The following is a 25,641-nucleotide window of genomic DNA, read 5'->3' as shown; positions in this document are numbered from 1 at the left end:
GGTCGCTGGTTTGAATCACCGAGCTGGTGAAAACTCTAAATGACTAAAATGTAAACGTAAATTATACTGTGAGGATAATAGGGGCACGATCAGCAGGATACGTTTTGGAACATTCAGATAAAAAAATATATATATATCTCACAAACATGCCTCTCTGTCATGTAGACCGAGGAATCATGTTGGCTCAATTCATGGTATTTGTATCTGCAACGTTAAACTTTTGGCAACTGAAGGTGGCCTAGGTACAAGTGGTACAATACAAGATATTTAGATCCTGGTCTAGTCATGCAGTAGAGCTCTATAGTACCTAACATGGGATCTTAGGAGCTTGAAGAAGAAGTAGTGACTTAGAAAGCCAATGGAGACTGAGTGGAACAGTGTTCGGTGAAGCTAAGAGGAAGTGTGGATTGATTTATATAGACACAGTGACAGTGTGTTTTGTAGGGATGTGGAAGTTCCTCTCCTCACACACTGGTAAATGGGGGTGGCAGGAAAGCGGCTGTAAAGGATTCCTGTGTCCTGGCCCGTCTCACTCGCTCTTTTATAACGCGAGAACGAAGGAGACCGAGAGCTCTCTCTATTCAATTCAAGGGGCTTTATTGGCATGGGAAACGCATGTTAACATTGACAAAGCAAGTGAACTACATAATGTACAACAGTGAAATAAAAAATGAACAATTAACCTTACACTCACAGAAGTTCCAAAAGAATAAAGACATTACAAATGTCATTATGTATCTCTATCTGGGTCATAACGTTGACCGTGAGGGAGGTGACACCTCACCACCCTGGCCACACCTCACCACCCTGGCCATAGCCGACGGGAAGTTGTCCTTTCTGTCTTTCACACACTAGTTGTGTGGGTTCTGCACACAGGTCTCTTCCTTCCTGCCTCTCTCTCGCTCCCTCTGTCTGTGTGTCTCTTTCAGTTCAGCAGTAGTCAAAGATCTGTGCTAGCAGAGGACAGGACACAAAGTGAATAGCTTACATACAGAGGACAACGTTCACCTCATCTTACCTGGCAGTCTACCAGGCTGGTATGAGATTGAGGACTTTGTCCAGAGGTAGGGGGGGGGTGTGACTAAGATGAAGAGGTCTAGGTTGGCAAGGCGATGTTGAGATGGACAAGGACAGGAGGAAGTTGAAAGTGAGCCGCTTGCTGACCCTCTTCTTCCTCTTCAAGAAACACCAGACCAATGCGTTGGCCAGCTGCAGCGTGCCACAGACAGGCAATGAGACAGACGCCTCATGTGAAGACCGTCAGAACAGAACCCGGTGTATGGTAATGTGGTCTTCACACCGGGGCGAATCCCAACTTCCACTTGTCAGATTTTCACTTACATGGTCATGTGTTGAAGTGCATTTTCGACTAAGCTGAAGGTTTTTGGGCCCATCGATAATTAGATCTGGGCTTGTTGTTTATGGAGCAGGAGATGTGTAAAAGGCATGTCATGTGTGTTAGAATGTATTGTTTGCATTTCCTGTCCTCTTCTTCGTTTTGCTTCCTGTTGACAGACTATGAATGTGCAGTGCCAAAAGCAGCTATTGAGAGATATATGGCAGTTGTGTAGGTGTATTAATGAATGAACACTTATTCTATTGTGCTGTGTGGCAGCAAGTGTTATGAGAGAGCTTATTGTGGTCGAAGCAGTCTGACTCAACGGGTTGAAGGCCTTCACATCGCAGGTGTTCCTCATTATCACCTTGGTCATTATCCAGTTCCTGTGAAATACCTGAATAAGTCAAAGTGCTTCACAGTATGTCAGTTATTTGAATCCTAAACACAGAGATACAGTATGAAAATGCAACAGTATGTTTATGTCATTCAGAAAGTATTCAGACCCCTTGACTTTTGCCTCATTTTGTTACGTTACAACTGTATTCTTAAATTAAAAAAAGAACGTTTTAAAGGATGTTTGACAAGCAGGGAATTGGCAATGTACTGTAATATTGTTCTTGACGGTAGGGGTTAATTTGTTAAGAATGTACTAATTTATTCCAAACAAATTATCTTGATTACCATAAACGTACATTTTAACTACCGAACGCTTTGTAGGAGATCGACGCAGTGGGTTTGAGGGGTTTTTACTTTACACAAGTAAGAATGTGTAAGTTAGGTGTGGTTGTTGTAATTTCATGGTGACTCAGTGTTAACTTAGTCAGCAGTGTGGTAGAGGAGTGTTTGTCTAGTGTTAGTTCTACCCTCATTAGTATGATTACCTACTCACTATGGTTGGGTCACTGCACATTTATTTTATTATTTAACCAGGTAGGCAAGTTGAGAACAAGTTCTCATTTACAATTGCGACCTGGCCAAGATAAAGCAGAGCAGTTCGACACATATAACAACAGAGTTACACATGGAGTAAAACATAGTCAATAATACAGTATAAACAAATCTATATACGATGTGAGCAAATGAGGTGAGATAAGGGAGGTAAAGGCAAAAAAAGGCCATGGTGGCAAAGTAAATACAATATAGCAAGTAAAACACTGGAATGGTAGATTTGCAGTGGAAGAATGTGCAACGTAGAAATAAAAATAATGGGGTGCAAAGGAGCAAAATAAATAAAATAAATAAATACAGTAGGGAAAGAGGTAGTTGTTTGGGCTAAATTATAGGTGGGCTATGTACAGGTGCAGTAATCTGTGAGCTGCTCTGACAGCTGGTGCTTAAAGCTAGTGAGGGAGATAAGCGTTTCCAGTTTCAGAGATTTTTGTAGTTCGTTCCAGTCATTGGCAGCAGAGAACTGGAAGGAGAGGCGGCCAAAGAAAGAATTGGTTTTGGGGGTGACCAGAGAGGTATACCTGCTGGAGCGCGTGCTACAGGTGGGTGTTGCTATGGTGAACAGCGAGCTGAGATAAGGGGGGACTTGACCTAGCAGGTCTTGTAGATGACATGGAGCCAGTGGGTTTGGCGACGAGTATGAAGCGAGGGCCAGCCAACGAGAGCGTACAGGTCGCAATGGTGGGTAGTATATGGGGCTTTGGTGACAAAACGGATTGCACTGTGATAGACTGCATCTAATTTATTGAGTAGGGTATTGGAGGCTATTTTGTAAATGACATCGCCGAAGTCGAGGATTGGTAGGATGGTCAGTTTTACAAGGGTATGTTTGGCAGCATGAGTGAAGGATGCTTGTTGCGAAATAGGAAGCCAATTCTAGATTTAACTTTGGATTGGAGATGTTTGATGTGGGTCTGGAAGGAGAGTTTACAGTCTAACCAGACACCTAGGTATTTGTAGTTGTCCACGTATTCTAAGTCAGAGCCGTCCAGAGTAGTGATGTTGGACAGGCGGGCAGGTGCAGGCAGCGATCGGTTGAAGAGCATGCATTTAGTTTTACTTGTATTTAAGAGCAATTGGAGGCCACGGAAGGAGAGTTGTATGGCATTGAAGCTTGCCTGGAGGGTTGTTAAGTGGGCCAGAAGTATACAGAATGGTGTCGTCTGCGTAGAGGTGGATCAGAGACTCACCAGCAGCAAGAGCGACATCATTGATGTATACAGAGAAGAGAGTTGGTCCAAGAATTGAACCCTGTGGCACCCCCATAGAGACCGCCAGAGGTCCGGACGGCAGACCCTCCGATTTGACACACTGAACTCTATCAGAGAAGTGGTTACTAGCCTAACATGGTTACTAGCCTACTGCATACTGAAGTCTAAAGCCTTGTTCACATTTGCAAATTTGAAGTAGCTGAAATTCAATTTAGTTTCAAACCACCTTCAGATTCCTGGCCATGTGACCTTTTGTCTGAACAGTCAAATCTGATTTGTCTGCCCTCAAGTGGTTTTTAGACTTATTTGGCATATCTTGCTGCTTGCTAGCGACTCTGACTTTTTGACAAGAACATGTGGTAGCTAACTAGCTTGTTTACAAACACATTAGGGACTGTGCAAGAAAGCTAAACCGCTAACTAGCTAGTTGACTGCTGTGGCTAGCCAAAAAGGACTCGTTTTGAAAGTTGGATCTTATCGTTTGAGGCGTTGTAAGTGTTCTTACACTATGATTTGAAACATTCAAAGCAACTGGGAAACGTCCATGACAACATTGTTGTCACCTCAGCTTGCTACATAACTTCTGAGTGATGGGAAGCACGAGCACCACGACCAATCAGCCTACACCACTGCACACATACCCGTTGTTACTATGACAACTAGCGTAGCCTTGTCAGCAAATGACTTCTGTCTGAACACACATCTGATTTGGTCACTTGTAACTTGCTGTTTAGACCGTCAGTAGTTCAAAACAGATTTGTAAAAACCAAACAGATTTTGAGCATTGAGGCCTGCAGGGAGAACGAGGCTTGTAAATGCAGTTGCACTGCAACTCTGCATACTGGAGTTGGCTATTTTGAGAAATGTCTCAGCAGACATTGGTATAAAGGCAATGTATTTGCAAAAAAAAAAATATGTTTGTACTGTGTGAATGTTCTGTTGTAATTTCAGTGAGATTCAGTAGACCTAGGCTCTAAAGCAGCCTGTGCTACAACGCTGGTGTAAAAACAGAATTATTTAAAGTTGTGGTTGCTGTTACCATTCTCGGTATCATTAACAGTAAATGGTGCCATCAGCCTCACTGTTCCGACAAGCTGCCCACAACACAAATACACCCGAGGGTTGAGAAGTTTCCCAGGGGACTTGTTTTTGATATTTTTGTCTTACACACTCTTGTTCCCTCTGTCTTCTAAGCCTAAATAGCACTGCTGCACCAAGCCATTACCGTTCTCTGAACTCTCGCTCTGTAGATAGATAGAGAGATAGATATATATATATCTCTGGTAATACCTGGTTTTCTACCCTCTTCCTCTTTTCAGTTGGCTTCTTAGAATTAGGTACACCCACTTTGATCAGGACGCAACCTAGTATGAGAAGAGGAACCTGTATCAATCAACTCCCAGCAGCTCCTTAACGTCTCCTAAGCTACATGCAATAGTTATTTGAATGCACTGTATGAAGCTCTGGTCCTATTCATTCTGAAATATTCTTATCAAGAATAGTTTATTTTCATGGTCACGTGATCAAACGTCTTTGGTTTTCCAGGACGCATGGCAAAATCTTAACACATTTAGGATGGGTTTTATCTTTAGACAGTGTCAATGTTTTCTCTTGGAAGGGTGACCTACTATGCCATCTCCGGCATAATGGACCTTGTTTTTGTCTCTGTCTAGGACAATGATGTCATCAAGGAGATCAACATCACCAACGTGGTCAAGGAGGGCTCAGAGAAAGCCGACGCCCGCCAGTTTGAGCTGCTTAAAGTGCTGGGCCAGGGCTCCTTTGGCAAGGTAAGAGATTGCCCATGTTCCATTAACCCTCTACTTGCAGATAAATAGTAGATTGGTTTAAACCAGGGGTGGGTAATTCCAGTCCTCAAGGACCTGATTTGGTGTCTGTTTTTCCCCAGCTAACACACCTGACTCCAATCAACTAATCATGATCTTCAGTTTAGAATGTAGTTAGTTGAATCAGCTGTGTTTTCCTAGGGATGGGGGGAAGTGACACCACTCCGGCCCCTGAAGACGAGTTGCCCATCCCTGGATTTGATCAAAAGGGGACGAGCAACACTGCCGTCTCCTCCTCCTCCTCCTCCTCGTTAGTGGGGGATAATGGTTAGAACAAAATGACTGCAGCATCTTTTACTACACTTCTGACCTTGTTGAGGGAAGCGAATCGTGTTTGACTTTGTGACGGATACTAATGACTGACTGCTAAGCTTATCTCTTTAGTAGAAATTCTTTACACTATAAACCATTCAGAAAGCTGGTGTTTTAGCACAGTGATTTTCCTCCTAGCCGTTCCACGCATTTGAACTATTCCACAGATTGATTCAATAATCATCAAGCCCCTGACTAGGTTAACCAGGTGAGCTAGTTCAGGGCTACAACAACATTGTGAAAAGTCTGGCGGTCCCAGATGAGTGGTTTGAAAACCCCTGCTTTAGCAGCATCCAACCACTCCCATGCGTTGTTGATGGCTGTGATTGTGCACATGAATCAAATTTTATTGGTCACATACACGTGTTTAGCAGATGTTTTTGCAGATATAGTGAAATGCTTGTACTTCTAGTTCTGACATTGCAGCAATATCTAACAATTCCACAACAAATACCTAATACACACATCTAAGTAAAGGAATTAAGAATATCTAAATATATGGATGAACAATGTCAGTGACATGGACTAAGATACAGTACATACATATGAGATGAGTAATGCAAGATATGTAAACATTATAAAAGTGACGACATTTAAAGTGGCCAGGGATTTCAAGTCTGTTGGCAGCAGCCACTCAATGTTAGTGATGGCTGTTGAACAGTCTGATGTCCTTCTGATAGAAGCTATTTTTCAGTCTCTGTCCCAGCTTTGATGCACCTGTACTGACCTCGCCTTCTGGATGATAGCGGGGTGAACAGGCAGTGGCTCAGGTGGTTGTTGTCCTAGATGATATTTTTGGCCTTCCTGTGACATCGGGTGGTGTTGGTGTCTTGGAGGGCAGGTAGTTTGCCCCCGTTGATGTGTTGTGCAGACCGCACCACCCTCGAGCCCTGTGGTTGTGGGCAGTGCAGTTTCCGTACCAGGTGGTGATACAGCCTGACAGGATGCTCTCGATTGTGCATCTGTAAAAGTTTCAGGGTTTTAGGTGACAAGCCACATTTTAGGGGCCTCCTGAGGTTGAAGATGCACTGTTGCGCCTTCTTCACCATACTGTCTGTGTGGGTGGACCATTTCAGATTGTCAGTGATGTGTACACTGAGGAACTTAACTTTCCACCTTCTCCACTACTGTCCCGTCGATGTGGATAGGGGGGTGCTCCCTCTGCTGTTTCCTGAAGTTCACGATCATCTCCTTTGTTCTGTTGACGTTGAGTGGGGGGTTATTTTCCTGACACCACACTCCCAGAGCCCTCAACTCCTTCCTGTAGGCTGTCTCGTCGTTGTTGGTTATCAAGCCTACCACTGTTGTGTCATCTGCAAACTTGATGATTGAGTTGGCGGCATGCATGGCCACGCAGTCATGGGTGAACAAGGGAGTAAAAGAAGGGGCTGAGCACGTACCCTTGTGGGGCCCCAGTGTTGAGGATCAGCGAAGTGTAGATGTTGTTTCCTACCTTCACCACCTGGGGGTGGCCCATCAGGAAGTCCAGGACCCAATTGCACAGGGCGGGGTTCAGACCCAGGGCCTCGAGCTTAGTGATGAGCTTGGAGGGTACTGTGGTGTTGAATGCTGAGCTGTAGTCAATGAACAGCATTCTTACATAGGTATTCCTCTTGTCCAGATGGGATAGGGCAGTGTGCAGTGTGAAGGTGATTGCATCGTCTGTGGACCTATTGTGGCGTTAAGCAAATTGAAGTGGGTCTAGGGTGTCAGGTAGGGTGGAGGTGATATGATCCTTGACTAGTATCTCAAAGCACTTCATGATGACAGAAGTGAGTGCTACGGGGCGATAGTCATGTAGTTCAGTTCAGTTACCTTTGTTCCTGTACCCAAGATTGCAATGGTGGCCATCTTGACACATGTGGGGATAACAAGAGAGCCTCATTAATACAAAGGAAAAACCCTGCAGATGGAAATGACCATTTCCATATGTATGGCTTGAGAATGCATTGTTTTGACAAGCCCTTAGGCCTGATGCTGATGATACCTGGCTTACACACACTGCCTGTCTTTCACCTCTCTGCTTGCTCTACTGATGTGCCACAGGAGGTGGTCTTTCTTTTATTTAGAGCACTAAGAACACATTCTAGACAAATATGTTCATGTGTAATTTAGTCCAATTTACAACAAGTACGCATCTAAACAAACCCATTTCATGTTCATTCGTATTCATTCCATTTTAATTTCTCTCACACTTCAGATGACAAGTTCTAAAATAGCAGTTTTTTTTCCTCTGGTTGAGTTTATTGCTCTGGGTGTCAGGCCAGGCTGTTTCGCAGTAAGATAGGACTTTCATTATTTACACTGACTAGGCCTGACTACATAATGGAAGTTAAGGTAGTTAGGTGAGGTATTGGTTACAAAATACAGTATTTATAGCCTTTTATTATTGTTATACAGGCCAGGAAGAATGCCAGAGAACTTCACATGTAGTAGTTCCAATGACCATCCCCATTGTCGCTCCCATAGGTTTGTAGCATTATGCATTGAGCATTTATATATATATTCAATATCACCGCCAGTCCCTCCGTCACGGAGCATTGACTTGGATGGGAATGTCCGTTGTCCGCTCTAGAAGTTCTATTTCTAGGATTGAGAGTTGGATGTTGTCTTGCGTTGCCTGCAGGTGTTCTTGGTGCGGAAGGTGACGCCTCCCGACGACAACGAGCTGTATGCTATGAAGGTCCTGAGAAAAGCCACCCTCAAAGGTACGCACGCACACGCGCACACACACACACACACAAAGTGGAATAGAGACATGTACTATCATGGGAAACGATACTGTAGCTACACATTCATGGGGTGGTAAATATGTTGTGAAGTTTTTGGGTGGTAAACATGTTGTGAAGTTTTTGGGTGGTAAACATAAGTGTCTCTGAATCCATCCAATGGAGCCCACGGTTTCAACACCACATCGTCAAAGTAAAGACTTGGTCTCACCTCATTTCATTTATTGACATGTCTTTGCGTTCGCTCTATACTCCACGTGCCATTTTGCCCCCAATGTTTTGATCTTGTCCCAAGGCTCTGATAGTGAGAAGAAATTGGCGTTTTTTTCAGTTAGTGTGTCTCTCGTCTTCCTATATGTAGTAGACCACACCGCTAGCTAGCAGTCGGTCTGTCGCTCCCCACCCTGTCAACACTAGATGTAAACACCTTGACAGTTTAATTATCAATGAGAACAGATTGTCTCACAGATTACAACTCACTGCCATTGTGCGCTGAAAATCTGCCTAATTGTTCAACAAGAATGTCTGTTCACATTTCCATTATTTTCATATTTTTATTTATTTGTATTATCAAAATATTTCAAGGATTGATTATTTGGTGTTTTTGCTTTTGACTGAATTCTCAAATACTGTATCCATTGAGTGAGATTTAAATATTTTTGCTGACACTGACAGTTTTTAGCATTTTGTTTAAGTTATGTCTTAGCCATGGACTCCCTGTTCCAAACCCATTTGTTACCAAGCTAATGTGGTAGCATTTGTTTTGCGTGAACCTTCTGACGGCTCTGAAATGGTGTGATCCTTTCCCCACAGTGAGAGACCGGGTGAGGACCAAGATGGAGAGAGATATCCTGGCAGACGTCAACCACCCCTTCGTGGTCAAACTCCACTATGGTGAGTTCACAACCAGACCTTTGTTCAGGTAACATGGTAAAGGAACACAGGGCTGGTGGTGACAACACTGTGTCACTTAGCGATAACCTTCCCTGTGGTCATAGTGGGCAGTGCCCTCCATGTTTTATACGATGAATGGGAACAGCTTTGGGTGCTCTAGCTTTGCCTGACATTTTTATGCAAATGATTTAGCACTGGATATACACTTGTGCTAGCCCATTAAGTGTGTGTGTGTGTGTGTCTCTAGCATTTCAGACAGAAGGAAAGCTCTACCTGATCCTGGACTTTCTGAGAGGAGGCGATCTCTTCACCAGACTGTCTAAAGAGGTGGACCTCAAGGACCTATGTTTCAGGAAAATACATCTAATGTGACATCTTATGTGTCATGGTTATTATAACCTCTCTGCATTATATTTTGTGTGTGTGGTATCCAGGTGATGTTCACAGAGGAGGATGTGAAGTTCTACCTCGCAGAGTTGGCTCTGGGCCTGGACCACCTGCATAGCCTGGGCATCATCTACAGAGACCTCAAACCTGAGAAGTAGGTGACGCCTCAGCAGAGGGCAGCTAGTCCTAGCTAGCCTAGCGTAGCATCACACATCGTAGCATTGCTTTCCTACAATAATAATATATGCCATTTAGCAGACACTTTTATCCAAAGCAACTTGGTCATGTGTGCATATATTTTACATATCAGTAGCCCCAGTGAGAATTGAACCCACGATCCTGGTGTTGAGGTATGTGGCAGGGTCTACAGTCAATCACGGATTACAAAAAGAAAACCAGCCCCGTAACGGACCAGCATGTCTTGCTCCCAGGCAGACTAAATAGCTTTTTTGCCCGCTTTGAGGACAATACAGTGCCACTGACACGGCCCGCAACCAAAACATGCAGACTCTCCTTCGCTGCAGCCGAGGTGAGTAAAACATTTAAACGTGTTAACCCACGCAAGGCTGCAGGCCCAGACGGCATCCCCAGCCGCGCCCTCAGAGCATGCGCAGACCAGCTGGCTGGTGTGTTTACGGACATATTCAATCAATCCTTATCCCAGTCTGCTGTTCCCACATGCTTCAAGAGGGCCACCATTGTTCCTGTTCCCAAGAAAGCTAAGGTAACTGAGCTAAACGTCACTGCTTTGAGAGACTAGTCAAGGACCATATCACCTCCACCCTACCTGACACCCTAGACCCACTCCAATTTGGGTCCACAAATAGGTCCACAGACGATGCAATCTCAACCACACTGCACACTGCCCTAACCCATGTGGACAAGAGGAATACCTATGTGAGAATGCTGTTCATCGACTACAGCTCAGCATTTAACACCATAGTACCCTCCAAACTCGTCATCAAGCTCGAGACCCTGCGTCTCGACCTCGCCCTGTGCAACTGGGTACTGGACTTCCTGACGGGCCGCCCCCAGGTGGTGAGGGTAGGTAACAAGATCTCCACCCCGCTGATCCTCAACACTGGGGCCCCACAAGGGTGCGTTCTGAGCCCTCTCCTGTACTCCCTGTTCACCCACGACTGCGTGGCCACGCACGCCTCCAACTCAATCATCAAGTTTGCGGACAACACTACAGTGGTAGGCTTGATTACCAACAACGACGAGACGGCCTACAGGGAGGAGGTGACGGCCCTCGGAGTGTGGTGTCAGGAAAATAACCTCACACTCAACGTCAACAAAACTAAGGAGATGATTGTGGACTTCAGGAAACAGCAGAGGGAACACCCCCCTATCCACATCGATGGGACAGTAGTGGAGAGGGTAGTAAGTTTTAAGTTCCTCGGCGTACACATCACAGACAAACTGAATTGGTCCACCCACACAGACAGCATTGTGAAGAAGGTGCAGCAGCGCCTCTTCAACCTCAGGAGGCTGAAGAAATTCGGCTTGTCACCAAAAGCACTCACAAACTTCTACAGATGTACAATCGAGAGCATCCTGTCGGGCTGTATCACATCCTGGTACGGCAACTGCTCCGCACACAACCGTAAGGCTCTCCAGAGGGTAGTGAGGTCTGCACAACGCATCACCGGGGGCAAACTACCTGCCCTCCAGGACACCTACACCACCCGATGTTACAGGAAGGCCATAAAGATCATCAAGGACAACAACCACCCGAGCCACTGCCTGTTCACCCCGCTATCATCCAGAAGGCGAGGTCAGTACCGGTGCATCAAAGCTGGGACCGAGAGACTGAAAAACAGCTTCTATCTCAAGGCCATCAGACTGTTAAACAGCCACCACTAACATTGAGTGGCAGCTGCCAACACACTGACTCAACTCCAGCCACTTTAATAATGGGAATTGATGTAAAATATATCACTAGCCACTTTAAACAATGCTACTTAATATAATGTTTACATATCCTACATTATTCATCTCATATGTATATGTATATACTGTACTCTATATCATCTACTGCATCTTTATGTAATACATGTATCACTAGCCACTTTAAACTATGCCACTTTGTTTACATACCCTACATTACTCATCTCATATGTATATACTGTACTCGATACCATCTACTGCATCTTGCCTATGCCGCTCTGTACCATCACTCATTCATATATCTTTATGTACATATTCTTTATCCCCTTACACTTGTGTCTATAAGGTAGTAGTTTTGGAATTGTTAGCTAGATTACTTGTTGGTTATTACTGCATTGTCAGAACTAGAAGCACAAGCATTTCGCTACACTCGCATTAACATCTGCTAACCATATGTATGTGACAAATAAATTTGATTTGATTTTGAAATCGCCATGCTCTACCAACTGAGCTAGATGACTGCGTGCTGTGCTATGCTCGTGTAGCCCCAACCCACAAATGCTTTTTCTTCTAAAATGACAGGAACCTTGAGATTCAATGTGCTTCTCTGTTAGCCATCTCTTCTATGTCAAATACATTTAAACTCAGTTTTTCACAATTCCTGACATTTAATCCTCGTAAAAATTCCCTGTTTTAGGTCAGTTAGGATCACCAGTTTATTTTAAGAATGTGAAATGTCAGAATAATAGTAGAGATTTTATTTCAGCATTTCTTTCTTTCATCACATTCCCAGTGGGTCAGAAGTTTACACACACTCCGTTAGTATTTGGTAGTATTTCCTTTAAATTGTTTAATTTGGGTCAAACATTCCGGGTAGCCTTCCACAAGCTTCCCACAATAAGGGTGATTTGGGTGATTTTTGGCCCATTCCTCCTGACAGTGCTGCTGTAACTGAGTCAGGTTTGTAGGCCTCCTTGCTCGCACGCACTTTTTCAGTTCTGCCCACAAAGTTTCTATAGGATGAAGGTCAGGGCTTTGTGATGGCCACTCCAATACCTTGACTTTCTTGTACTTAAGCCATTTTGCCACAACTTTGGAAGTATGCTTGGGGTCATTGTCCATTTGGAAGACCCATTTGCGACCAAGCTTTAACTTACTGACTGATGTCTTGAAATGTTGCTTCAATATATTCACATAATGTTCTTCCCTCATGATGCCATCCATTTTGTGAAGTGCACCAGTCCCTCCTGCAGCAAAGCACCCCCACAACATGATGCTGCCACCCCCGTGCTTCACGGTTGGGATGGTATTCTTTGGCTTGCAAGCCTCTATTTCCTCCAAACATAACGATGGTCATTATGGCCAAACAGTCCTATTTTGTTTCATCAGACCAGAGGACATTTCTCCAAAAAGTACAATCTTTGTCCCCATGTGCAGCTGCAAATCATAGTCTGGCTTTTTTTATGGCAGGTTTGGAGCAGTGGCTTCTTCCTTGCTGAGCGGCCTTTCAGGTTATGTCAATATAGGACTTATTTTACTGTGGATATAGATACTTTTGTACCTGTTTCCTCCAGCTTCTTCACAAGGTCCTTTGCTGTTGTTCTGGATTGATTTGCACTTTTCACACCAAAGTATGTTCTTTTCACACCAAAGTATGTTCATCTCTAGGAGACAGAACACATCTCCTTCCAGCTGCGTGGTCCCATGGTGTTTATACTTGCGTACTATTGTTTGTACAGATGAACGTGGTACCTTCAGGCGTTTGTTCCCAAGGATGAACTAGACTTGTGGAGGTCTACAATTTTTTTTCTGAGGTCTTGGCTGATTTATTTTGATTTTCCCATGATGTCAAGCAAAGAGGCACTGAGTTTGAAGGTAGGCCTTGAAATACATCCACAGGTCCACCTCCAATTGACTCAAATGATGTCAATTAGCCCATCAGAAGCTTCTAAAGCCATGACATCATTTTCTGGAATTTTCCAAGCTGTTTAAAGGCCCAGTCAACAGTGTATGTAAACTTCTGACCCACTGGAATTTTGATACAGTGAATTATAAGTGAAATAATCTGTCTGTAAACAATTGTCGGAAAAATTACTAACTTATTACTAATTAATTACTAAATTACTAACCGACTTGCCAAAACTATAGTTTGTTAACAAGATATTTGTGGAGTGGTTGAAAAATGACTTTTAATGACTCCAACATAAGTGTATGTAAACTTCCGACTTCAACTGTACGTATTCATGGCCCCTTAATCCACATGTTTAGAAACTGGCAAATTTTACTGCAGTGTAATTGATTGTCCTCTCAGTTTTGATGGGGGTCATTTATGTTATCAACAATCATCATGTCTGGTCATGAGTACTGGAGTCTTAGCATGACATATGGATACTAGAGAATGAGAAAGCCTTGCCTGAGTGCACAAACCAATTACATGAATGTTATTACGTGTGTGGCATATACATTTCTGATACTGTGAATTAACTGGGGGGGGGGGGGGGGGACTTGATTTGGGCTGCGCTTTTACTGTTACATTTTCATATTTGTGAAGGTAAGAGAGGGAGGACGAGGGCTACTATACAAAATAAAAAATGGAGTCTACAGGTTTTTGAAATATCCTACCCTCATAATGTCAAGTATTTTGCAATCCGGTTGTGACACAACGCGGAGACAAACTCTTTTTTACTGACATAACGCCTGGCAACTCTCTATTCTGTTGTAGCATTCTACTGGATGAAGAGGGCCATATAAAACTCACAGGTAGGGGACACACACACACAGACACTACACCCCCCCCCCCCCCCCCCCCCCTCTCCAATATACACGGAGGATACCAAATATAAGGAGAACCTTCCTAATATTGAGTTACCCCCGTCCCCTCAGAACAGCCTCAATTCGTCGGGGCATGGACTACTAGGTGTGGAAAGCATTCCACAGGGATGCTGGTCCATGTTGACTCTAATGCTTCCCACAGTTGTCTAGATTGGTCCACCACCCAAAGACATTCTTGATACACAGAAGTCTATACAGTGGCAAGAAAAAGTATGTGAAATCTTTGGAAATACCTGGATTTCTGCATAAATTGGTCACACGTCCCTCTGCCTGTTCTCTCGTTTCACTTGGCCTCCCCATTAGTCAGTGAGTCGGCACCACTCTTATCTGTTCCTGTGTAGATAACTGCTCTTTGCAAGGACCTGTAGAGCAGTGGTTCCCAACCAGGGTACTAGGGCCCTGGGGGATGTGGTCTGTCCACAGGGTACTAGGGCCCTGGGGGATGTGGTCTGTCCACAGAGGGTACTAGGACCCTGGGGGTACGTGGTCTGTCCAGAGGGTACTAGGACCCTGGGGGTACGTGGTCTGTCCACAGAGGGTACTAGGACCCTGGGGGTACGTGGTCTGTCCACAGAGGGTACTAGGACCCTGGGGGTACGTGGTCTGTCCACAGAGGGTACTAGGACCCTGGGGGTACGTGGTCTGTCCAGAGGGTACTAGGACCCTGGGGGTACGTGGTCTGTCCACAGAGGGTACTAGGACCCTGGGGGTATGTGGTCTGTCCACAGAGGGTACTAGGACCCTGGGGGTACGTGGTCTGTCCACAGAGGGTACTAGGACCCTGGGGGTACGTGGTCTGTCCACAGAGGGTACTAAGGACCCTGAGGGTATGAGTTCTTGAGAAGACTCATGAGACCATAGCCTACTGTTAAATGCATTTGTGGGGGTGCTTTAGGGGTACTCCGGCCAAAACAAAATTCAGTTGGTGGTACACTAACCGAAAAACAAGTACTGATATAGAGCATGACCCTGAAATGAATACAGTTTCTCCTGCATCTTATCTACCCTGTAATCACTCTCTCCTCTCATCTGTTTACCTTGTTGGCGTGCACACACACACACACACACACACACACACACACAAGCACCACAGGTGACCTTAAAAATATCCCGGTGTGGTGTATTTCCTTCACATGGAGCATTTGAATGATAAGGCCTTAGAATACCTGAAGAGTAATCATGGCATCAGGAAGTGTTACGGATAGTTTTCCCTGATCATGTGACCTGGCTAGTTGAGAACTCTAGGGCTTTGTCTGAAATGGCATACTCTTCCCTAAAATATAGTGCACTCCTTTAGACCAGGGCCCTCTAGAATTACCCACCATAGGGAATAGGTTACCATTGCAGACCTAGCCTGGGCCCTAATTGTCGTCTACAGACTAGTTATTATAGTCAAACTCCTGGCCATTTCCATAAAGCATAGTGTTAATGTCCTTTTTTTCCTCTGTCTCGTGTGTACTCGTGTGTTTATGGTAGTACAGGTAATTGGATAGTAACTGACTTGTGGTGTCTTCTCCCTAGATTTTGGCTTGTGTAAGGAGGCTGTTGACCAAGAGAAGAAGGCCTACTCCTTCTGTGGTACGGTGGAATACATGGCGCCAGAGGTGGTGAACAGGCAGGGCCACATACAGAGCGCCGACTGGTGGTCATTTGGGGTACTGATGGTGAGTCATTTCATCTGTCGTTTGGGTCATATTCATTAGTGCACTACTGTGCACTAGTGAACTTGGTAAAATGCATTTCAACTGAAAACAAATATAAACGTTAGTTATTGGACACATTTAGGTAGTTTCTCCCAGTTTCAGTCTGTTTTCTTCCGTTTGGTGCCTAATGAACACAACCCTCACAATACAAACAATCAAACAGACATGAGTATGATGTGTGTTTGCTTCAGAGCTCTAGAATTGAATGTGAAAGGTGTTTTTTTTTTTTTTAAATGTGGTGGTTGTATTTGTTTGACAGTTTGAGATGCTGACCGGATCGCTTCCTTTCCAAGGGAAGGACCGCAAAGAGACCATGAACCTCATCCTCAAGTAAGTAGAGGCTGTCACAGAATAGGTCACTCCTTTTGATAAGCCATATAAACTCAGCAAAAAAATAAGTCCTTTTTTCAGGACCCTGTCTTACAAAGATAATTTGTAAAAATCTAAATAACTTCACAGATCTTCATTGTAAAGGGTTTAAACACTGTTTCCCATGCTTGTTCAATGAACCATAAACAATTAATGAACATGCACCTGTGGAACGGTCATTAAGACACTAACAGCTTACAGACCGTAGACAATTAAGGTCAAAGTTATGAAAACTTAGGACACTAAAGAGGCCTTTCTACTGACTCTGAAAAACACCAAAAGAAAGATGCCCAGAGTCCCTGCTCATCTGTGTGAACGTGCCTTAGGCATGTTGCAAGGAGGCATGAGGACTGCAGATGTGGCCAGGGCAATACATTGCAATGTCCGTACTGTGAGACGCCTAAGACAGCGCTACAGGGAGACAGGACGGACAGCTGATCGTCCTCGCAGTGGCAGACCACGTGTAACAACCCCTGCACAGGATCGGTACATCCGAACATCACACCTGCGGGACAGGTACAGGATGGCAACAACTGCCCAAGTTACACAAGGAATGCACAATCCCTCCATCAGTGCTCAGACTGTCCGCAATAGGCTGAGAGAGGCTGGACTGAGGGATTGTAGGCCTGTTGTAAGGCAGGTCCTCACCAAACATCACCAGCAACAATGTCGCCTATGGGCATAAACCCACCGTCGCTGGACCAGACAGGACTGGCAAAAAGTGCTCTTCACTGATGAGTCATGGTTTTATCTCACCAGGGGTGATGGTCAGATTTGCATTTATCGTTGAAGGAATGAGCGTTACACTGAGGCCTGTACTCTGGAGCAAGATCAATTTGGAGGTGGAGGGTCTGTCATGGTCTGGGGAAGTGTGTCACAGCATCATCGGACTGAGATTGTTGTCATTGCAGGCAATCTCAATGCTGTGCGAAGACATCCTCCTCCCTCATGTGGTACCCTTCATGCAGGTTCATCCTGACATGACCCTCCAGCAATGCCACCAGCCATACTGCTCATTCTGTGTGTGATTTCCTGCAAGACAGGAATGTCAGTGTTCTGCCATAGCCAGCGAAGAGCCCGGATCTCAATCCCATTGAACAGGTCTGGGACCTGTTGGATCGGAGGGTGAGGGCTAGGGCCATTCCCCCCAGAAATGTCCGGGAACTTGCAGGTGCCTTGGTGGAAGAGTGGGGTAACATCTCTCAGCAAGAACTGGCAAACCTAGTGCAGTCCATGAGGAGGAGATGCACTGCAGTACTTAGTATCTGGTGTGGTCACCAGCAGCATTGACACTTAGTTTTGATTTTGACCCCCTCTTTGTTCAGGGACACATTATTCCATTTCTGTTAGTCACATGTCTGTGGAACTTGTTCAGTTTGTCTCAGTTGTTGAATCTTATGTTCATACAAATATTTACACATGTTAAGTTTGCTGAAAATGTACGCAGTTGACAGTGCGGGGATGTTTCTTTTTTTGCTGAGTTTATATAATTCAACACTATATAGGGAATAGGGTTCCTTTGCAGAACCACACTGAGCCAACAATCACTGGCTAGAGTGTCTGTAATTATTACCAGAGCAGTACTATTTATATAGCCCGACTAAACCAGCCTGAATGCTGCGTTCAAGGAAACCGTGGTGAACGTTCAGCAGCGTTCAGTCTGGATTAACCAGGCTGCTATTTTATAAAACTTCTGGATGTAACAATGTCTCCCTCTGCAGGGCCAGATTGGGAATGCCCCAATTCCTCAGTACAGAGGCCCAGAGTCTCCTCCGAGCTCTGTTCAAGAGGAACCCCATCAACAGAATGGGTGAGTACTTACCCACTAGCCAGTGACAAGCTAATTACAGTGGTTACTCCACTAGGAGAGTAATTACTGTGGTATAATAAGACTGATTTGATATTAAAGGGACAATCTGCAGTTGGTGCATCCAGTTGTAGACGTATAAATTAAGGATATGTATTGAATTAAATGTATTTTGGGTAACAGACACGTACAACAAAATATACCATGTGGACCCAGACAATATCACTTGAAAGTATTCATTAAAATGCTTGTTTCCAAAGTGTTCCTCGATGGTTAAAACAATAACACGCATGATTAAAAGGCAAGACAATTGCAAACAACCATAAATAAATACATTTTATATTGACATAAAAAGTGGAACTATTCACTGCATAACCTTAAAAATCAACCATATTAATTTCACATCTTCCTGATACTTCAAATAAATGCAACTAACCGGCAGTGCAGTGGTTTCTAAGACAAACTTGTCCAAATGAAAACTGTTTCCTGCTTTTTAAAACTACTTTAACTTTCTTTGATCTCTAAGGGGAGGATATTCCATAGACAAATGCCTGTATAGAAAAATATGCTCCTCGCAGTACTGTTTACTCTTGGGATTTTACAAGACAACACTAGCTCTGGTATTGTAACTGTGGTGGTTATAGACCACATCAATGTGTTTTTTCATATAACCTGGGGCACGATCATTTAAGATCAAACTTAATAATTTGCTTAAGTTTGTCCGTGTAACTATTGATTCTTGAAGAATATAACTTATAAATGCCTCATGAGTTTAGATCAACTGTCGTACCCAATCAGAACTGAAAATATAAGCTTGTTGTATTTAACAAATATAAACATGGTTAAAACTACATTTATAAAACTATATTGATATCGTGAATGGTCACTCCTTGCATCCATAGATCTGTTTATGAATTTGCCAGGCTGGTGGGAAGAACACATTGCTTCAACTGCTGATTGCTGCTTTAAGCATAGAGTTGGTGGTGATGTATGCAGTCATCCATACTAATAGTGTGATTGTGTGGACAGGGTCCGGGACGGATGGTGCAGAGGAGATCAAACGCCACACCTTCTTCTCCACCATCGACTGGAACGTGAGTGGGGCCTCCCCTCTAGCACTCATCGCACACTCATAGTGTCGTCCTATCAGGACTCATTATCAATCTCATTATCCAATTAGCATTTTTAAATGAATAGTTTCATATGCTACGGGCAAATGTCAAGTCTCCATTATTTGAAACCTCTTCAGAAACTATTTTAACGCTTTCAGAAACTGTTCCGGCGAGAGATCCCACCCCCGTTCAAGCCGGCGGTGGCCCGACCAGACGACACCTTCTACTTCGACTCGGAGTTCACCTCCCGCACACCCAAAGGTAAGAGGTCAAAGTTGACAAGAGTAACAAGACAGACCAGGGCTGACAATCTAAGTGTGTATGAAGTTGTGTTCTTGCTCTGATTCCCACAGACTCCCCAGGTGTTCCACCCAGTGCCGGAGCCCACCAGCTCTTCCGGGGCTTCAGCTTCGTCGCCCCGGCCATGCTGGATGAGGAGGGGGCCAAGGAGCCGGCCAAGCCCACACCACACCCAGTGGTCCAGGTCAGCAGTCCATCACAGATGGGAAATGCCTACTATTAATATATAATTATAATATATGCTATTTAGCAGGCGCGTTCTCATTTCTTATATTAATTTCTATCAAAAACTATATCATATAGACAGTAAGAAGACAGAGATCTATCTAACAGCCAGATGGTTCCCTCCCCAGGATTTTGTCTTTCGTTGGCGTTTTGAAGGAGAGAATGCACTTTCACTCTGACCACTAGATGGCCATATTTCGCCATCCTACAACGCTGTGTCAATCAGTATAATGTAATGACAGTGAAAGCCATACTTAGGGCAGATAAGGCTCGGATTTAATTGCTTGATGATTTTACACTGCACATGTTGTTGAGGAGTAAACCTCTAATCCAGTTGAATTGCTTAGTCTAATATCATCAGTAAGGATGGATGATGTGCTTGATTTTACCTCCAATGTTTTCTGTGCTTTACCACAACTGTGGGGTGTGTGTGTGTGTGTGTGAATACATCATAATAGAAGAAAGTATAATATTAGTATGCATTGATTGTTGTAGACTGTAGTTCAAGCACTATACCATAGATGTGTGTGTGGTTCATACAGCAACTCCATGGAAAGAACGTGTTGTTCAGCGATGGCTACATGTTGAAGGAGGACATCGGCATGGGCTCTTTCTCCGTTTGCAAGCGCTGTATCCACAAAGCCACCAACACCGAGTACGCCGCCAAGGTCAGAACACACACTGTAACCTCCCTCTCTGGGTTGTCACTCTCCCAAGAACCCAAAGTTCTTATCCATCCCCCTTGTGGGCTGCTGAATCCGTTCCAAACCTGTAGTTGGACATGTTTACACTGCATTCATTATTTTGATGGTCTTTTTGGAGAGTGCCGTTCTAGTCATTTGTCATCTCTCAAATGGTCTCCTAATGGAGGATTTATAATATTGTGTTATTGTCAGGTGATTGACAAGACCATGACAGACCCCTCAGAGGAGATTGAGATCCTGTTGAGATACGGCCAGCACCCCAACATCATCACCCTGAAAGACGTGAGTACGCGCGCGCACACACACACACACACACACACACACACACCCTGAGCCATCCATCATGTGTTCTCTCCATCTGTCAGGTGTATGACAATGGGAAGCAGGTGTATCTGGTGACAGAGCTGATGAGAGGTGGGGAGCTGCTGGACCGGATCCTCAAACAGAAGATCTTCTCCGAGCGAGAAGCCAGCTCCGTGCTCCACACCATCACCAAGACTGTAGAATACCTCCACGCACAGGGGGTGAGACACTCATCTACACACTGTAACAGACTGGTCACTATGGACTTAAACAGTAGTTTGATATTCCTCCTTATTCTTAGTATGTTGTTTTTTTCCCTCCCTTTTTCTCTGTGTTCTAATATTCATTCTTTAAAATATACAGTACCAGTCATACATTTGGACACCTAATCATTCAAGGGTTTTAATTTATTTTTTACTATTTTCTACATTGTACAATAATAGTGAAGACATCACAACTATGAAATAACACCTATGGAATCCTTTAGTAACCAAAAAAGTATTTCATATTTGAGATTCTTCAAAGTAGCCACACTTTGCCTTGATGACAGCTTTGCACACTCTTGGCATTCTCTCAACCAGTTTCACCTGGAATGCTTGAAGGAGATCCCACATATGCTGAGCGGCTTTTCCTTCACTCTGCAGTCCAACTCATCCCAAATAATCTAATTTGGGTTGAGGTCAGGTGATTGTGGAGGCCAGGTCATCTGATGCAGCACTCATCACTCTTCTTCTTGGTCAAATAGCCCTTACAAAGCGTGGAGGTGTGTAGGGTCATTGTCCTGTTGAAAACAGATGATAGTCCCACTAAGCCCAAACCAGATGGGATTGTGTATCACTGCAGAATGTTGTGGTAGCCATGCTGGTTAAGTGTGCCTTGAATTCTAAATAAATCACTAACGGTGTCAACAGCAAAGCGCCATCACGCCACCTCCATGCTTCACGGTGGGAATCACACATGCAGAGATCATCCGTTCACCTACTCTGCGTCTCACAAAGACACGGAGGTTTTAACCAAAAATCTCAAATTTGAACTCATCAGACCAAAGAACAGATTTCCACCGGTCTAATGTCCATTGTTTGTGTTTCTTGGCCCAAACATGTCTCTTCTTCTTATAGGTGTCTTTTAGTAGTGGTTTCTTAGCAGTAATTCGAGCATGAAGTCCTGATTCACACAGTCTCCTCTGAACAGTTGATATTGAGAGGTCTGTTACTTGAACTCTATGAATTATTTATTTGGGCTGAAATTTCTGAGGCTGGTAACTAATGAACTTATCCTCTGCAACAGAGGTAACTCTGGGTTTTTCTTTCCTGTGGCGGTCCTCATGAGAGCCAGTTTCATCATAGCGCTTGATAGTTTTAACACTTTTTTTGGGGTACTACATGATTCCATATGTGTATATTTCATAGTTGATGTCTTTGCTATTATTCTACAATGTAGAAAAAAATAAAGAAAAACCCTTGAGTGGGTGTGTCCAAACTTTTGACTGCTACTGTGTATATATATATATATATATATATATATATACACACACACACAGAGTATATACACACACACACAGAGTATATATATATATATATATATATATATATATATATATATATATATATATATATATATATATATATATATATATATATATATATATATATATATATATATATATATACACACACAGAGTATATATATATATATATATATATATATATATATATATATATATATATCGCCAAGTGAGCAGTTGAAGTAGATTATTTTTGCATTCACATTTAATCTTTACTAATTAATAAATTCTCTCATGTCCTCTCTGCTATCCTGCCCTAACCCTCCTCTCTCTTCTTCCCCTCTCCTCTCTTCCTCCTGTACCTCCTCTCGTCCTCCCCTCCCCTCCTCGCTCTTCCTACCCTCTCCTCCTGTACCTCCTCTCTTCCTCTCCTCCCCTCCTCGCTCTTCCTACCCTCTCCTCCTGTACCTCCTCTCTTCCTCTCCTCCTCGCTCTTCCTCCCCTCCTCTCCTCGCTCTTCCTACCCTCTCCTCCTGTACCTCCTCTCCTCTCCTCCCCTCCTCGCTCTTCCTACCTTCTCCTCTCTTCCTCCTGTACCTCCTCTCTTCCTCTCCTCCCCTCCTCGCTCTTCCTACCCTCTCCTTGCTCTTCCTACCCTCTCCTCTCTTCCTCCTGTACCTCCTCTCTTCATCTCCTCCCCTCCTCGCTCTTCCTACCCTCTCCTCTCTTCTTCCCCTACCCTCTCCTCTCTTCCTCCTGTACCTCCTCTCTTCCTCCCCTCTCGTCGCTCTTCCTCCTGTACCTCCTCTCTTCCTCCTGTACCTCCTCTCTTCCTCCCCTCCTCGCTCTTCCTCCCCTCTCCTCTTCGCCAGGTTGTCCACAGGGATCTAAAGCCCAGTAACATCCTTTATGTAGATGAGTCGGGGAACTCTGAGTCTATCCGGATCTGTGACTTTGGTTTTGCCAAGCAGCTGAGAGCTGACAACGGCCTGCTCATGACTCCATGCTACACCGCTAACTTTGTAGCCCCGGAGGTAAGGCCCGTGAGAGTGTGTTTGTCATTATGATGATGATGATGATGATTTAATACATGCATAGCGCATCAATGCCCCCTATCATATGCTATTTGGGGAGTTTTAATAGAAAATAAACCATAGAGAGCGAGATTATTGATCCACCAATATTACATTTTTGGCCGATACGATATCCAATATTTTCCTTGCCAAAAAAAAACTATATATTTAACATTTTAGCAGACTTTTAAACATTCTTGTACAGTTAAATAGTTAACACACACACATGGACACAGCATCTCGGTGCAAGAGGTGTCACTAAAGTCCCTGGTTCGAATCCAGGCTGTATCACATCTGGTCATAATCGGGAGTCCCATAGGGCCCATTACCAGTAAAACATAATCAAAACCTATTTCTTTCACTTACTTGCTGTGCTGTTTCGTCGTTTCAGTCTCAAACAGGATTGCATCATACATGTCAAGCAGTGAAGTTTCAGCTCTGTCTGTCCGTGGCCTCATCCACGGTGTGCACGGTTACTGTGTCCGTTTCCATCTTGTCCAGCTCTGTATGTAACATTTCACCTAAACCCTGTTTCTTGTCTGCATCGAAGTAGCGGCCCTTGTACATAGCATCGAGCATGGTGGTAACACAGTAAAGAGAGAATGCCACCGAATCACTTGTTCACAGCCTGTGTGGGCAGTTTTGTTCCCAGGGCCCACTGTTGTCAAGGGCAACTGTTTCATTCGCCAATGTGGGCCAGTAAAAGCATCCACCTCGTTGGGAAAAGGGGCCATCTTCACTCCATAGAAACTAGTCAGCACTAATGTCGCACACTAGCTGCTAGCTAACTGGTTAGCATAGCATTGACGAAGTCAGAATGGGCATGCGCACTCCACTGTTGTGACAGAATCGGTGGCGTTAGAATTAGGAATTAGAATACGGCCTATTCCGATATGTTCACTGATATATCGTGCATCTTTTTATATAGTGTGTGTACACTACCATTCAAACATTTGGGGTTACTTAGAAATGTCCTTGTTTTTGAAAGAAAAGCAAATATTTTGTCAATTTTTAAAATAACATCAAATTGATCAGAAATGCAGTGTAGATGTTGTAGATGACTAAGTGTATCATTTTAAAAGGCTAATTGATGATTAGAAAACCCTTTTGCAATTATTTTAGCACAGCTGAAAACTGTTCTGATTTTAAAGAAGAAATAAAACTGGTCTTCTTTAGACTAGTTGAGTATCTGGAGCATCAGAATTTGTGGGTTCGATTACAGGCTCAAAATGGCCAGAAACCAAGACCTTTCTTCTGAAACTCATCAGTCTTTTCTTGTTCTGAGAATTGAAGGCTATTCCATGTGAGAAATTGCCAAGAAACTCTAACCAGAATAGAAAGAGGAGTGGGAGGCCCGGGTGCCCAACTGAGCATGAGGACAAGTACATTAGTGTCTAGTTTGAGAAAGATGCCTCAAGTCCTCAACTGGCAGCTTTATTATCTAGTATATGCAAAACACCGGTCTCAAAGTCGACAGTGAAGAGGTGACTCTGGGATGCTGGCATTCTTGAACCCTGTCTAATATCTCTGTAGAGACCTGAAAATAGCTGTGCAGCTACACTCCCCATCCAACTTGACAGAGCTTGAGAGGATCTGCAGAGAATAATGGGAAAGATTCCCCAAATACAGGCGTGCCAAGCTTGTAGCGTCATACCCAAAAAGACTTGAGGCTGTAAACGCTGCCAAATGTGCTTCAACAAAGTACTGAATAAAGGGTCTGAATACTTATGTAAATGTGATATTTCTGTTATTTATTTATATACATTTGGGCAAAAAAGTATTTAGTCAGCCACCAATTGTGGAAGTTCTCCCACTTAAAAAGATGAGAGGCCTGTAATTTTCATCATAGGTACACTATGACAGACAAAATGATGTTTTTGATGTTGCAGTGTTCTAATTTCGCGGGAAATAGGAGGAAGCCGCATCACTGAGGGGGCGTGTCCGCCCATGAGCTCTGTCCGATAGGGGGCATCGATAGGCTAGTGTCCTTGTCAACGCACTTTAAAGCCTTTGGTGTATAGCTCTACCCAGGTAATGTTTTGTGACATAATGCTGTGTGGGTTCTAGGTGTTAAAGCGTCAGGGCTATGACGAGGGCTGTGACGTATGGAGTCTGGGAGTGTTGTTGTACACCATGCTGGCTGGGTAAGGAA

The 25,641-nt window shown here is 44.0% G+C and overlaps 1 protein-coding gene across 7 annotated transcripts in view; it reads left to right on the top strand.

Annotated features, from left to right (window-relative positions):
• Positions 1-25,641, top strand: part of LOC110498390 (ribosomal protein S6 kinase alpha-1) — a 96,141-nt gene that overhangs the window by 64,495 nt on the left and 6,005 nt on the right. For 6 of the 7 annotated variants that reach the window (XM_036955148.1, XM_036955147.1, XM_036955149.1 and 3 more), the window contains 17 exons: positions 5,172-5,288; positions 8,284-8,365; positions 9,200-9,280; positions 9,528-9,607; positions 9,715-9,821; positions 14,280-14,317; positions 15,911-16,053; positions 16,352-16,422; positions 18,183-18,271; positions 19,298-19,362; positions 19,539-19,641; positions 19,734-19,864; positions 20,448-20,573; positions 20,802-20,891; positions 20,975-21,133; positions 23,289-23,450; positions 25,557-25,633. In XM_036955148.1, the coding sequence (XP_036811043.1) occupies positions 5,172-5,288; positions 8,284-8,365; positions 9,200-9,280; positions 9,528-9,607; positions 9,715-9,821; positions 14,280-14,317; positions 15,911-16,053; positions 16,352-16,422; positions 18,183-18,271; positions 19,298-19,362; positions 19,539-19,641; positions 19,734-19,864; positions 20,448-20,573; positions 20,802-20,891; positions 20,975-21,133; positions 23,289-23,450; positions 25,557-25,633 (1,721 nt within the window). Of the gene's footprint in view, positions 1-877; positions 1,283-5,171; positions 5,289-8,283; positions 8,366-9,199; positions 9,281-9,527; positions 9,608-9,714; positions 9,822-14,279; positions 14,318-15,910; positions 16,054-16,351; positions 16,423-18,182; positions 18,272-19,297; positions 19,363-19,538; positions 19,642-19,733; positions 19,865-20,447; positions 20,574-20,801; positions 20,892-20,974; positions 21,134-23,288; positions 23,451-25,556; positions 25,634-25,641 lie in introns of those variants that run through there. The other variant, XM_036955150.1, reaches the window with a different exon arrangement.

Source organism: Oncorhynchus mykiss, chromosome 19 (assembly GCF_013265735.2).
Source record: "Oncorhynchus mykiss isolate Arlee chromosome 19, USDA_OmykA_1.1, whole genome shotgun sequence".
NCBI lineage: Eukaryota > Metazoa > Chordata > Actinopteri > Salmoniformes > Salmonidae > Oncorhynchus > Oncorhynchus mykiss.
Note: the sequence above shows the minus strand (reverse complement) of the source record. Positions and strands in the feature narration are given on the sequence as shown.